The sequence below is a fragment of the Otolemur garnettii genome, unplaced genomic scaffold (genome assembly GCF_000181295.1).
Source record: "Otolemur garnettii isolate 467f Iridium unplaced genomic scaffold, OtoGar3 scaffold00011, whole genome shotgun sequence".
NCBI classification, from domain to species: domain Eukaryota; kingdom Metazoa; phylum Chordata; class Mammalia; order Primates; family Galagidae; genus Otolemur; species Otolemur garnettii.
Genome location: NW_003852406.1, coordinates 12,798,632 through 12,813,299, shown reverse-complemented (window position 1 = coordinate 12,813,299; position 14,668 = coordinate 12,798,632). Strand labels below are relative to the sequence as shown.

General features: G+C 35.7%; 1 protein-coding gene across 2 annotated transcripts in view; it reads left to right on the top strand.

Moving 5' to 3' along the window:
- Positions 1-14,668, top strand: part of ICE2 (interactor of little elongation complex ELL subunit 2) — a 59,373-nt gene that overhangs the window by 9,257 nt on the left and 35,448 nt on the right. For both annotated transcript variants that reach the window (XM_023510136.1, XM_023510138.1), the window contains 6 exons: positions 2,158-2,419; positions 3,710-3,829; positions 10,354-10,491; positions 11,127-11,243; positions 11,418-11,577; positions 12,491-12,672. In XM_023510136.1, coding sequence (XP_023365904.1) covers positions 2,158-2,419; positions 3,710-3,829; positions 10,354-10,491; positions 11,127-11,243; positions 11,418-11,577; positions 12,491-12,672 — 979 coding nt within the window. The remainder of the gene's footprint in view (positions 1-2,157; positions 2,420-3,709; positions 3,830-10,353; positions 10,492-11,126; positions 11,244-11,417; positions 11,578-12,490; positions 12,673-14,668) is intronic.

Sequence of the window (14,668 nt, the reverse complement as noted above, 5' to 3'; positions counted from 1 at the left end):
ATTACCACAGACATAACTTTTAAAAAGAGTATAAAATCCTACATATGTAAATATGAAACTAAAAGAAAATAATTTCTATCTTAATATGTAAATATGTAGACACCACTATACTAGACGATATAATGAAGTAATTAGATAAACCAGTTAAAATGAATAAAGTTGTATTTAAGAGAAGTAAGATAAACTATGCCATAAAAGAGTCATAAGAAAAATAAAAAGGAGTAAGATGTACTATTAGGATAAATAACAACAGACTAGACTTAGGTGCATGTCAGAGAAAGCCTGCCAAGTTGTGTAGGGCAGTGCTATACATCACAGGCATCTAGTATCCCTCATGTCTAAATACCTTTCATCCCCCCTCTCTTTTGTGACAACCTAGATGCACCTACAGGCTTCCAGAATGCCTTAAGGAAATTAACACTATCATGATCGAGAACCACTGCTCTGGACATTTCTTCCTCCTTCTCTTTCTCCCTCTTAATCCCCGATCATGATGCCCTTAGGATTCTTCCCAGTCACCTATTTGGTATATTCAGTTTGGAAACCTAAGATCTCGATAGTCACGTTGTGTTGCTGTACATCATTTTCTTTCTTCTCCATTCACTTGTCTCATGCTTTTGATCATAAGGTCCTCGAGGGCAGAGATCATACTGTGCTTAATGTCATATCTCCAGTAGCTTGTATAGAGGCTGGCACATGGTAATCACCCAATAAATATTAGTGAGTGGCGGGGTGACGAATGAATCAGGAGATATCATCTTCTTCATTATTTCTCTTCATCTGTGGATCGTTGGTGTATAACTTGGAGCCAAGTCATAAAAACAGTTACTGTAGTGGTGCCATGATAGTAACCTTCATATGAAAAGAACAGTTTCCTTGCAGAGGCCAAGAAAATGTAGTTTTTGGTGGACTTCTACATTCTCTTCTTAAAAATGTAGATTGTAGTAACTGAATAGCAAGAATAGAGACAGATAAAAGAGTAGCGACAGATTATGAACAAGATAAGACGTTTATATTCATATACTGTAATTGGGATGGTAAAGTGACGTTTTAAATTTGGAGGTAGCATTTGTCAAGCTAGATAACAGGCTCTCTAAGAGAAAAGAAAATGGAAATGTGCTCTGTATAGGAGTAGATCATTGCAGTGGGAATATAAATGCCATTAAACTGTGCGTATTTGAGGAGGTAAATGAAAGCACAGGTTTTTAAGGGAAAATGCTAGGAGGAATATACAGTAGTTCTGAAGCAATTTTACTTGGGTACAAAGATCCATGACAAGGTTGACACCAGTCCATAGTTACACAAGCAGTTGGCTGGGCAGATGTCCTAGTAGAAGTGTTTTTTGCTGGGGTACAGACATGAGAACCCTTTCTTTATGGCCTTCCCCAGCTTTAGTTGTCAGGGTTTTTTAATATTAGTGACTCCATTTTATTTAGACAACTTTCACACATTTTATAAACAAATAGAGTAATAGGCTCTCTGGCTACTCACTGTTGTCTCTTCTGGTACATTTCCTCATAGATATGCTAGGACTTTGCTTTTGTATCCATAAAAAGTATAAAGATATTCCCATAGACTCAGCCATGTACAAGAGTGATAGAGGATTGTACAACTTCTAAAATCACTACTGCTTCCATAAAGTATGATACACAATTTGGAATTTTCTTTCTAGCTCTTAAAGAAACCAGAAAATTTAGAAACTCAGTGAATTTGTTAACTTCAAGTATGTGGTTTCCTTTATATCCTGTTCTTAGTGGCTTTTGTGCTCCATTTATTAACTGACATACTTTACAAAAAACCAATTAGCATTGTAATAAAATGTAAACACAAAATACTTGCATATATAATTGGTGAGAATGATTTCCCCCTCTTCAATAACAGGAAAAGCTTCTAAATTGAATAAGTAGTCTAATAAGCATGCCTTTTCCTCCCCATCAGGTAATTGAAGGTAAGTTTGCAGTGTGATCCCGTCCTGCAGAATACTTAATCTACACTAAATGTCTAACCATCAAAATGCAGGTGTCAGAGTTAGATAATAAGCCAGAGTTTACTCTGTTAATCATGCTATATTCTCCCGGTGATTGAGAATCATGAAATTCCGTGATAGTAATCTTCATGTGAAAAGCACATATTTGTAAATTATATTTTTTTTTCCAGACGTATAGGAGAAAATTTGAATGCCTCAGCAAGTTCTGTAGAAAATGAGCCGGCAGTTAGTTCAGCAACTCAAGCAAAGGAAAAAGTTAAAACCACAATTGGAATGGTTCTTCTTCCAAAACCAAGAGTTCCTTATCCTCGTTTCTCTCGTTTCTCACAGAGAGAGCAGAGGACTTATGTGGACTTGTTGGTTAAATATGCAAAGATTCCTGCAAATTCTAAAGCTGCTGGGATAAATAAAAACGACTACTTGCAGTACATGGTATGTATTCTCTCCTTTAGCTTCAGTAAAGAACTAGTCAGGAAATATTTTTATTCACAATTTGCATTTATGTTTTTAGGTGTAGTCGTATTTTTTTAAATGGAAAATTTAAGTTTAATTAGCAGAGAATGGTGCTTTAATTCCTTTGTTGGTTCTATTATAGTTGGGGCATTTTGCTGTATTTCAGAGCATGTCTCTCTCCACTTCATCTTAAATACAAGCAATAGAACTTTACGTAGCTTGTTGTGCTAAGTTTTAATTATTGCTTGAGTATTACTTCAATTAAGAGGTTTCCAAATTCTCAGTCACATATGTATAACTGATACTGTGCTGGATATCCTTGTAGCAAAATCTTTGTCCATATCTATGATTGTTCCCCTAAAATAAATGCATAAAATTACTAAATCAAAGATATGCCTGTTTGTAATGCTTTGATCTCCAGTAATTTACATGGGTAAATTATTCTGCAAAAAGGTTAAACCAACCTGTACCACTATTTTAAGACACTTTAAAAAAAGTACCTTTACTAAATTGGATATTACCTTTTTTGCCACTAATTCTATATGTAGAAAATGATCACTGACTTTATACATTAATTAATTAATGTACATTGATTACTAATGAAAATAACATTTTCCATATGTTTATAAGCCATCTTTCTTTTTTCATTCATAGTTAGTTTATTTTTCTTTTTTTCTTTTTCTTTTCTTTTCTTTTTTTTTTTTTTGAGACAGAGTCTCACTATGTCACCCTCCGTAGAAGGCTGTGGCATCACAGCTCACAGCCACCTCAAACTCTTGGGCTTATGTGATTCTCTTGCCTTAGTCTCCCAAGTATCTGGGATTACAGGGACCCACCACAATGCTTTTTTGGTTGTAGTTGTCATTGTTTAGCAGGATAGGGCCAGGCTTGATCCCACCAGCCTCGGTGTATGTGGCAGGTACCCTACTCACTGAGCTACGGGCCCTGAGCCTATTAACTCATTTTTCCATTGGGTTATTTAGTGTGTTTATCTTTTTTTTATGTTGGCAGCATTTTATAGAATGAATTTCTTAATCACTAAGTATATATTGTAGTATTTGTCATGTGTTTCTATTTCTGTGGAGTTTTTTTATCATAGAAGTTTATTATTATATAATAATTTCTATTAACATTTTCTTTGTAGTTTCTGCTTTGGGTTTGATACTTTAATTATTCTTTAATTCCAAATTATTAGAGCAATGACTAAGAAGTAATTATTTCTTATTGAAACTTTTTATTCCAAGACATGTCTACTTTTTTAAAAATCAGGATATGAAAAAACATGTGAATGAAGAGGTTACTGAGTTCCTAAAGTTTTTACAGAATTCTGCAAAGAAATGTCCACAGGATTATAATATGCTTTCTGATGATGCCCGTCTCTTCACAGAGGTAAAAAAAAATCATATTTTACTTAAACTGCCAAGTGATAAGCAAGAGTAGCATTCTAGAATGTGTGATGATCCTGCCAAAAGCATCTGGAACTGATGATATCAGTTAGAGACCAAGTTCTATATGGGTCTTTTTACTCCTCACGTATTACACATCTCAAAGCTGGGTACTATAGCATCTGTTTGTGTTTGTGGTTTTTAATGATCCAACTACTGTATTTTAACATTACATTTATTCACATGGATAGTTTGATCTGATCCACTGATTTCCCTTGTGAGAGAATAATGTTTAAGAAGTTGGTTTGTACCTTAGAACTTTGAGTGATCCTTTAGAAACTGAGTAACATGAACTTGTGTTCATTAACTTCATGGTAACCGGTCACCAAATGCTAAATATCAACTGTTAAGTTTCATATTTGTCAGGAAAGCCTATTAATCACCCTACCTCGTATCTTATCATCATTCAGTAAACCTAGGAAAAATTTAAAGTATTCTACTTAAACAGTAGCTATTAGTATATATTTTCATAGTGGGGTTCATCTACAAATACAAATTTTCTTAAGCCTTTAAGATTGGTGACGATAAACAACGTAAGTATATTTAACACCGCTGAGCTTTACACTTAATGAAGGCTGAGGATAGTAAGTTTTATGTGTATTTTATGACAATTGAAAAAAAACTAGCCACTATAAATTGGGAGGCAGCCAAGAGTCTATTACTGTTTTAAACATATTTTCTAAGATAATAAGAAGCAGAACAGTGATTCTTCTAAATAAAAGGAAGAATTTAATTTTTAAACTCTGAATCTAAATATAATATACTCAAATGTAATGTCATATTTGTCTATGTGGAGTAGGACCTGGCACCTGGCTGCTATTCTAACAGTGCCTTTGAAGTAACAGAATGATGTTTTTAAAACATAAAGCTATCCCCTCATCTTACTGGTTTATAACAGCCTCAGGTCTCCAAGTCTTTACAGAGTTCTACAATGGTCTACATGATCTCTCCCTCTCCTCCATCTCCTGGCTTCATCTTCTACCAATCACCCTCTCACTTATTCTACCTACCTACTGGCCTTTGTGTGTTCCTTGAGCATTTCAGATGTGGTCAAGCTTTGAGGCCTTTGGCATTTACTATTCCTATTTTTCTGTGAAGTTGTTCTTTGCATATCTGCATGGATTAGTTCCTTGATCCTTTTAGGTCTGTCTGTTGAGATGTCACCTGTTAATAAGGATCTTCTGGTAACCTATAGGAAATGTCACCCTCAGTGTTTTTATTTTTGTTTCATTTTCATTTGTTATCTTTCTCCACACTCCTAAATGTAAGGGCCATTGTATTTCTAATAACTAGAAGAGTGCGTGGCACACAGTAGAGGGACTCAGTGTAAATATTTGTTGAGTGAATATAAAAATGCTTATTAGCAAAGTACACTATTTGTAGCCAATGATAAACATTAGATCTTGTTTTGTTTTGTTTTTCCCAATGGTAAGATAGGATTTGATTAGACAGAAAGGAATACAGAAGCAGTAAGAAAGCACCAGAGCTTCTGGCAACAGGGAAGACCCAAGTTGGAAGTCTCTCTTGGATCCTTTGTCTGGGGTTAGATCTTGATTTTTGTCCATATTGACATGGCAGTGCATTTTCTGTAAGTTATATTTACATTCCTACCCCAAAGAATCCCTGATACTTTCCTAGATTTGTTTTAGTTTTATGTTGCCCTGGGTAAAGTGTGATGGCGTCACAGCTTGCAGCAACCTCAAGATCTTGGGCTTAAGAGATTCTCTTGCCTCAGCCTCCCAAGTAGCTGGGACGACAGGTGCCTGCCACAAAGCCCAGCTATTTTTTGGTTGCAGTTGTCATTGTCGTTTGGCAGGCCTGGGCTGGATTCGAACCCACCAGCTCTGGTGTATGGGGCTGGTGCCTTAGCCACTTGAGCTACAGGTGTCAAGCCGTTCCCTCCTTTAATAAATCACCTTTGGTGGTCATAATTTCTGTATTTATTTTTTAATTCTTCTAGCTCTCTTTTGCCTGATGTTGAATTTTATTTGCACAGAAGACTTTTGTGCCTTCCTTCTTGCACTCAGTATTGTGTTTGTGAGATTCGTAAGTCGTATATAGTTATAGTTCATTCATTTTCATTTCTGTCCATTCTGTTATATGAATCACAATTCTTTTGATCAAAGTTTGGATTGTTTCCACTTTGGAGCTATCCTGAGCATTACTCTTAGGAAAATGGCCATCCATATCTGTTGCTGCACATGTATATACATTTCAGTTGGATATGTATGATGCTCCTTGATTTACGATGGGGTTATAGCCCCAAATGTCCATTATAAGTTGAAAATGCATTTAATTAATCTAACCAATCGAACATCATAGCTTAGCCTAGTTTACCTTAAATGTGCTCAGAAAATTTACCATTAGGCTGCAGTTGGGCAAAACCATCTAGAACAAATCCTACTTTACAATAAAGTGTTGAATTTCTTATAATTTATTGAATACTGTGCATTGTGACAAAATTGCAATGATTTTACACCATCATAAAGTAGAAAAACTGCAAGTCAAACCATCATATATCGAGGACTGTATAGCTGGGAATAGAATTGTTAGGTCAGAGGATATGCATATCTTCAACTTGAATAAATAATGCACACTATTTTCCAAAGTGGTTACACCAATTTATATTCCACCCAGCAATATGTAAGTGCTCAAAATCCTCAGTAATAACTGATATTTGCAGTCCTTTTAGTTTTAACCATTCTAGAGGATCTGATGCTGTATGTACGCAGTATGGAGCATGTTATCATGTGCGCATTTATTTTTTTCTTGGCAAAATGACTTCAAGTCTTACCCTTTTTCTACTGGATTGTTTCTTTTTCTTATTGATAAGTAAGAGTTCTTTGTGTTATTCCAAATACAAAACCTGATGGGTTATAAATGTTGCAAAGTTTTTCTTCTTACAACTTTATTGTTTTTTAAGTTAACAAGTAAAAATTATATTTATCACGTATAACACATTTTAAGATATATATGCATTGTTAGAAGGTTAAATTGAAGTAATTAGCATGCATTACTTCACATGCTCTTTTTTTGTGATGAGAACACTTAAAATCTAGTTTAGCAATTTTCAAGACTATAATAACATTGTTCTTAACTATAGTCACTGTGTTATACAATAAGTCTCTTAAATTTTTCCTCCTACTTAACTAAAATTTTGTATCCTTCGACTGCGATCTCCCCAGCCAGTTGAGCTATTGATGCTCCATGCCTGAATGGGTTCATTCTCTGGGGTTTACAAAACTGTGATGTTCTGATTGCATCATGATTAGTTGGAATAAAGACATGCTTTCCCTCATCTACTCTTTGGTTTCTCAATTCATGAAACTCACCATGTAGTAAAATAAATGGCAGATTCTCTGTCTTTATATACCACTTTTGAAAAAAATTGATTCCTTTTTGTTCTCTGATGATGATCAAAGTTTTCTTTTTTAAAAAATATTGGCAGTGCCTGTGGCTCAGTGAGTAGGGCGCCAGCCCCATATACCAAAGGTGGCGGGTTCGAACCTGGCCCCGGCCAAACTGCAACAGCAACAAAAAAATAGCCTGGCATTGTGGCGGGCGCCTGTAGTCCCAGCTACTCGGGAGGCTGAAGCAAGAGAATCGCTTAAGCCCAAGAGCTGGAGGTTGCTATGAGCTGTGACATCATAGCACTCTACTGAGGGCGACAAAGTGAGCCTCTGTCTCTAAAAAAAAAAAACAAAAACAAATTATTAAATCATACAGTTAAACTTATATGGATTTTAGTCCCTTTGGTCCTTTGTAAGCCTCAGGTGATGCCTACTGATGCCGACTTCGGTCAGTGAGTCTCTTCATCCTTGCTTCTGAGTTCTGCTGAGTCACTCTTGTGGTCTGTGAGCTTTCTTCCCTGCATTCTCTGTCCTGACCTTAGAACCAGTCAGTTTCTAGAGACCTTGTTTGTTTTAGTGGGAAATGATATTTCAAGACGACAATCTGGGACCTACGAATGTTCATTGCTCCCAGGTTGGTCATTGTTTCTGAAAATATTTCAGTGGATAGAGCTAGGAAATTACATAGATGGTGCCAAAAAAATGTATATACATTTTAAGAAAGGAAAAAACTGTATTAAAATTATAATACTCAATGCATACCAATAATGTTTGTTATCTTACATGTTATATCTTTTATCTCTTGTAATTGCCAAAGTCAGATCTAACTTGAGTATTACAATTTTAATACAGTTTTTTTCCCTTGCTTAAAATGATTATGCATCTTTTTGGCACCCTCTGTATGTAAAGGCAGAAGTTTCTCGTGTGTCTCATTTGCTTTATCCTACATTGTGCTCACAGCAGCCTTGAACAGCGTTGTTAATACTACCAGGCGCTAGGACTACTAAAGATAATTGAACAGAATTTTTATTTGCTCTTCTCTACCATTTTTCTTTGTAATGATAGATCTGTATTATATACGTGAATGTGCTTCTTGTGTATTTAACTCTCAAGATATTTTGAGTATTAAATAGAGAGTACCAGTATAAAAGTCTTAGATTTTCCATTGACTCTTTTCTCTTGCTATAATGACTAAATTAAGTGAAATTCAATTACAGGTACTGTAACATCCAGCACAGTTTTACCAAGCATGATGTGTCAATAAATATCTAACCAGAATGGCCTGTGTGTCACATAGTTCTTATGTATTGCTTTCCTTTGTATGTTCAAATTCTTGTAATGACGACTCTAAGAACTAAATACAAATAAGGAGTAAGTATATTATGCAGATAGTGGTTTTAAGGTGACTAAGGTTTTTAAAAACAACCTCCCACATTAATCCACATCTGCCTTCATTGCAAATGATATCCTGAATTAAATATCAAGATCAGGGAATATGAGGTTATGAAATCACTGATGAAAAGATTTACAAAATAAACCTACTGATTTGTGACACATTTTACAGATGTCTGAAGGAGAGGGATATAGACATCTGATAAAGATATTCCTATTGCTAAGAGCTTCTGTGATCTAAAATATATTCTAAATGACTGAATAGGGTTTGATGACAAACAATATGTATCTTATAAGATAATATATGTGTATTTCAATTACAACATCTAAGAGCCCAGCACAGTGGCTCATGACTGTAATCCCAGTACTCTGGGAGGCTGAGGCAGGTAGATTGCTTGAGCTCATGAGTTCTAGACCAGCCTGAGCAAGAGCGAGACACCATCTCCAAAAAATAGCCAGGGTTGTGATAGATGCCTATAGTCCTAGCTACTCAGGAGGCTGAGGCAAGGGGATCGCTTGAGCCCAAAAGTTTGAGGTTGCTGTGAGCTGTGACACAACAGCACTCTACCAAGGAAGACAAAATGAGACTCTGTTTCAAAAAAAAGAAAAGAAAAGAAAAGGCAGGCGGTGCCTGTTGCTTAAAGGAGTAGGACACCTGTCCCATATACCGGAGGTGGGGGGTTCAAGCCCAGCCTCCAGTCAAAAACTACAAAAAGAATAAAGAAAGAGAAAAGGCTCGGCACCTGTAGCTCAAGTGGCTAACACACCAGCCACATACACCAGGGCTGGCCGTTTCCAACCCAGCCCCAGCCTGCCAAACACCAATAACGATTACAACCAAGAAATAGCCGGGCGTTGTGGCAGGCACCTGTAGTCCCAGCTACTTGGGAGGCTAAGGCCAGAGATTCGTTTAAGCCCAGGAGTTGGAGGTTGCTGTGGACTGTAATGCCACAGCACTGTACCCAGGGTGACAGCTTGAGACTCTGTCTCAAAAAATTGTGAACACCCTTCTCCCCCCACCCCCCAAACAGCTAGGTATCTCTGAGTTATTTATAACACGTATTATCACAAGCAGCACATACTTCTCTTGGTTAAAGCTGTGAATTTTGTTTCCTTACTGATTACATTTCCTGATAAATCACTAATATTTTGAAAACAGTTTGGAGAGAAAAAAAAATACTAAGTACTCCATCATTTGAATTAGTCACAAAATCTTTATTTCGTAGATTGTACATTAGAAAGACCTGTAAGATAAGTACCTCCTTAATTCGTTGTGCTTGGGAATCCTTTTGAGTATTAAGTTTGAGTATTAAACTTATTTATTTCTAATCATTCATATACCAGCTTTTGTGCAGTAAAATGCATTGAAATTTTCATATGACTTTCTTCAATGGTTTCTTAAGTAGCATAGAGAATATGATACGAAGCATTTTCTCTATTTAATTTTAAATTTTTAATGAGATTACCAATTTTAATATTAATGTTAGTATTAATAATATTAAATATCAATAATATTCAATACTATTAGATACCAATATTAAGTTAAAAAGAAATTGTTATAAAAATAGAATAAGTAAGAAATGTACGTTGTATTATTAGAAGCTTGACTGATGAAATGAGGCTAATTTTTGCATTAAATAATTATGTAGTCACATAGAACTAAATTTTACTTGCATTATTAAAGAACTACAGTACAAATGAATGTTTCGTAATTTTTATTTTTTAGCAAATTTTAAAAGCTCGCATTGAACAAGTAAAAAAGTATCCAGAATTTTATACTCTTCATGAAGTCACCAGCTTAATGGGATTCTTCCCATTCAGAATAGAGATGGGGTTAAAGTTAGAAAAAACTCTTCTTGCATTGGTAAGGTTTATCGTATGAAAAGTAAAAAGTATAAGCTTTTTTTTGTCTAAAACATCATCTGTATTTCATGTATGCACTATTTTGTGTTTAAATTTTGAGGAATAACAAGATAACATTTTAGATATGTAGTATAAATCCATGTTCCTTTCTTTTTATGTTATGCAAATACTTGATATTTTAGAAAATGCCACTATCAACTTTGTTTCTTGATTTTTTTTTTTTAACTTCTTCCCCTGAATATAGGCAAGAAACTCTTTTTCTTTTAAAGGATTTTATTCACAAACATACTGAAAATTAGTACGTATGGAAGCTATTTTAGAGTTTCTACTATATCCTGTTATGATTTGTACTTCATGAAAGGAGAGGATAGAATTGAAAATGGCATCTACCAGAATGTGGAGCTTAAAAAAAGGAATGTAAAATGTCAAGGAATATTCTTGAAACCCTTTTTGTAAGAAACACAAAACAAAACATGGGTGATGTCAAGCAAAAACTCAAGTATCTTGGCTTCTAAACTTGGCGTTTGCATTTAGTAGAGTGATAAGTTTCAATTAAGAATTTTATATTATGAAAGATACTTTTTCAGAAAAAAATGAGAGTTTTTTAAATAAAATGATTCTTTTTTTTTACTGTAGGGCAGTGTAAAATATGTGAAAACAGTATTTCCTTCAATGCCTGCAAAGTTGCAGCTCTCAAAAGATGATGTATCTACCATTGAAACACAAGAAAAAACAGCTGAAGTTATGGAATTTGTGAGTACCACGGTGGTTTTGGAGCTTCCTAAATAATTCTTCATATCTCACAAAATACATACAACCTGGTTATTGTGAATTGCCCTTTCTGACACTCTCCATTCTTTTCATTACTTCATCAAAAACATTTTTTGATAAGTGTAAACAAGTAACAGGTTCTATGTTGTTTTTCAGGATATTAGTAAAGATCCAAATGCCGAGAAGCTTGTTTCAAGATACCACCCTCATATAGCTCTAACTAGTCAATCGTTATTTACCTTATTAAATAATCATGGACCAGACTACAAGGAACAGTGGGAAATTCCAGTGTGTGTTCAAATGATACCTGTTGCAGGTTTGTGATTTGCTATGTCAAGTAAGGCTCTCCAAAGAGGGTTGGAACAGTCCCATTTCAGCTATTTAAGGTGGTCACTTACCAGAAACAGAAATCTAAGTCTTGCCTTAAGGAGGATATAAATTTTACATTGACGTTCAGTAGAACTTATTAACGTGTAAAGCTCTATAAAACTGATACTTTGAATTAGTAGGTCTGTGGTACCTAAAGTCATGTTGAGAGGTAAAAGTAGAGAAGCAGCTACTCTGCAGAGTAGCCAAAAGTCTGTGGAATGGAGAGGTTCTGCAGTCTTTCCCTGAAATGAAAGAAATGCAGTACTTGACTAGACAGCCTCAGTGGGGTGAGTTTCCAGGACATCTTTGCTCATCTGTTATTGGAATTCAGAATTACAGTCTGTTTATAATTCTAAACAGTGGGGTAGTCTCTCTTTTGACAATGAAATTAATATTTGCATATACAAAAAAGTTATTCCTCCAACTTTAATGGTATATATATTTTTTCATATATCTTAGAAGTCATATTATATATAAATTACAACATAAATGCACTAAGTAAAGACTGTCTAAGGAAGCAAAACTAGAAATTATAGTTAAATATGTTCTCAGTGGTAAAAATTTCATCTCTTTTTGCAAGTTTGCATAGGAACTAAGTAATAAGGACAGTAAAAGTATAACAGTAAAAACCAGAAGATCCTTTTTAAACATTGTTAGAAAGACAACATGTTTCTCCTGCCAGTTAGATCCTCTTTCCCTTAGCTCTCTAAGGGACTTTAAAGTCTTCTAGTCCAGCGGTGGCAAATACCTGGGTCACGTGCCACTGGTGCCCTATGTCCTTGTCTTTAGCGAGCCTGTGTCATAAAACTGTGTTTAACTATTAGATGCTAAACACCCCCTTCCTTCTGTTTCTTTTTCAGGTTCAAAACCAATTAAAATAATATATATTAATTCACCACTTCCCCAAAAGAAAATGACAATGAGAGAAAGAAATCAAATCTTCCATGAAGTTCCATTAAAATTGATGATGTCCAAAACCACATCTGTTCCAGTCTCTGCAGTATTCATGGACAAACCTGAAGAGTATCCATCTGAAATGGACGTATGGAGTGTATTTATTTTCTTTAGATGAATATGCTTATCTGTCCTCTTGAAGCGTAAAGTTTTACTGCAAGTCTGTAAACCTAGTAATGAAAAATACAGGCCTTAGATCCAAACTTAAAATTGAATTTCCAGTCTAATTAGACTTTATGCATCTAACTGATCTCCCTAAGCTTCAGTTTTCTCTTTCCTTTTCTCCCACCTTCATTCCGCCCCAGTTTCCTCTGTTCATACAGGAAAGGTGGTAATCCCTACTTTACAAGGTTGTTGTGAGAGTTAACAAGTTTGATATTACATGTAAAATACTGAGTGCAGGAGCCAAATTTTTAGTATGTGTGTACTAAAAACTCAGTCAGCGATTGTGGTGATTGTGGTAGTGGGTTAGTAAGAGGTTTTGTTTAATTAGTCTCATAATCAAAAGTTTTTAAGTGTGAACAGGAACAGATGAGTTTAATTTTATTAGTACAGAAAGTATTTGGCCAAATTGTTAATCCTTTTCATATACTTTGTAGCTGTATGACCTTGGCCAAGTTACATAATCTCTCTGAATCTAGTTTGCGCATCAGTAAAATAGGTATTATGATTACTAACTCACAGGGTTGTTTGGGTTTAGACGAGGTAATACATGTGAAGCATTTAGAGCAGTGATTTTTAACCGATATGCCACAGCTCACTGGTGTGCCAAGAAGATCTTAGGTGTGCTGTGAAAATTTTTAAAGATCATTAATTACATTATTTTCAAAAGAAATTCAAAGCACAATTTTCACAAAAAAAAATTTTTTTTTTTTTTTTTGAGACAGAGTCTGATTACATCACCCTCAGTAGAGTGTGTGGTGTCACAGCTCACAGCAACCTCAAACTCTTGGGTTTAAGCGATTCTCTTGCCTCAGCTTCCCAAGTAGGTGGGACAACAGGTGCCTGCCACAGCACCTGGCTATGTTTTTGTTGTAGTTGTCATTGTTTAGCAGGCCCAGGCCAGGTTTAAACCCACCAGCCCTGATATATGTAGCTGGTGCCCTAACCTCTGAACTACAGGCGCCGAGCCATGTTACTCTTTTTTTTGATCAACATAATTTAAGTGTGCCATGGAAGTTTTAAAATATTTTTTATATTATTATTAAAGACAGTTGTTTATCAAAAACTTGATTTATTTATTCCACAAATTTTGACTAAGTAGATATTGTTCATGCACTGAAGATACAGCAGTGAATAAAAACAAAATTTTCCCTCTCAGAGCTTACATGAATGCTGGAGGGCATAGATATTTAATAAGCACCAGCAGAAAAGTAAGTGATGATAAATGGTATGGAGAAAAATAGAGTAGGTTAAAAGGAACTAGGAGAGAGGGGAGGAGAGGGAGCTACTTTATATTTCTGATCAAGAATACCTTTCAGGCTCACCGCCTGTGCCTCAAGTGGCTAAGGTGCCAGCCAGCCACATACACCTAAGGTGGCAGGTTCGAATCCAGCCCAGGCCCGGCAAATAACAGTGATGGCTGCAACCAAAAAATATAGCCAGGCGTTGTGGCCGGTGCCTGTGGTCCCAGCTACTTGGGAGGCTGAGGCAGGAGACTCGCTTGAGCTCAGGAGTTGGAATTAGCTGTGAGCTGTGATGCCACAGCAGTCTACCCAGGGGGATAGCTTGAGGCTCTCTCTCTCAAAAAAAAAAGAATACCTTTCTGAGGACAGATGAACAAAGACTTGAATAGAATGAGGAATCAAGCAAAATTTAAAAATAAAATATGAAAATGGTTTTTTTCTTTTTAAGCATCACTTGAGCCCAGAAGTTAAAGGTGGCAGTAAACCATGATTATGCCACTACACTGTAGCCTGTGCACCAAAAGGAGATCTCATCTCATCTCATAAATAAATAAATATTTTAGAAAAAGAACATGAGGCATGTTAAGAAGAATAGAAACTGGCTCGGCGCCTATAGCTCAACCGGCTAAGGCACCAGCCACGTACACCTAAGGTGGCGGGTTCGAATCCCCAGCCCGG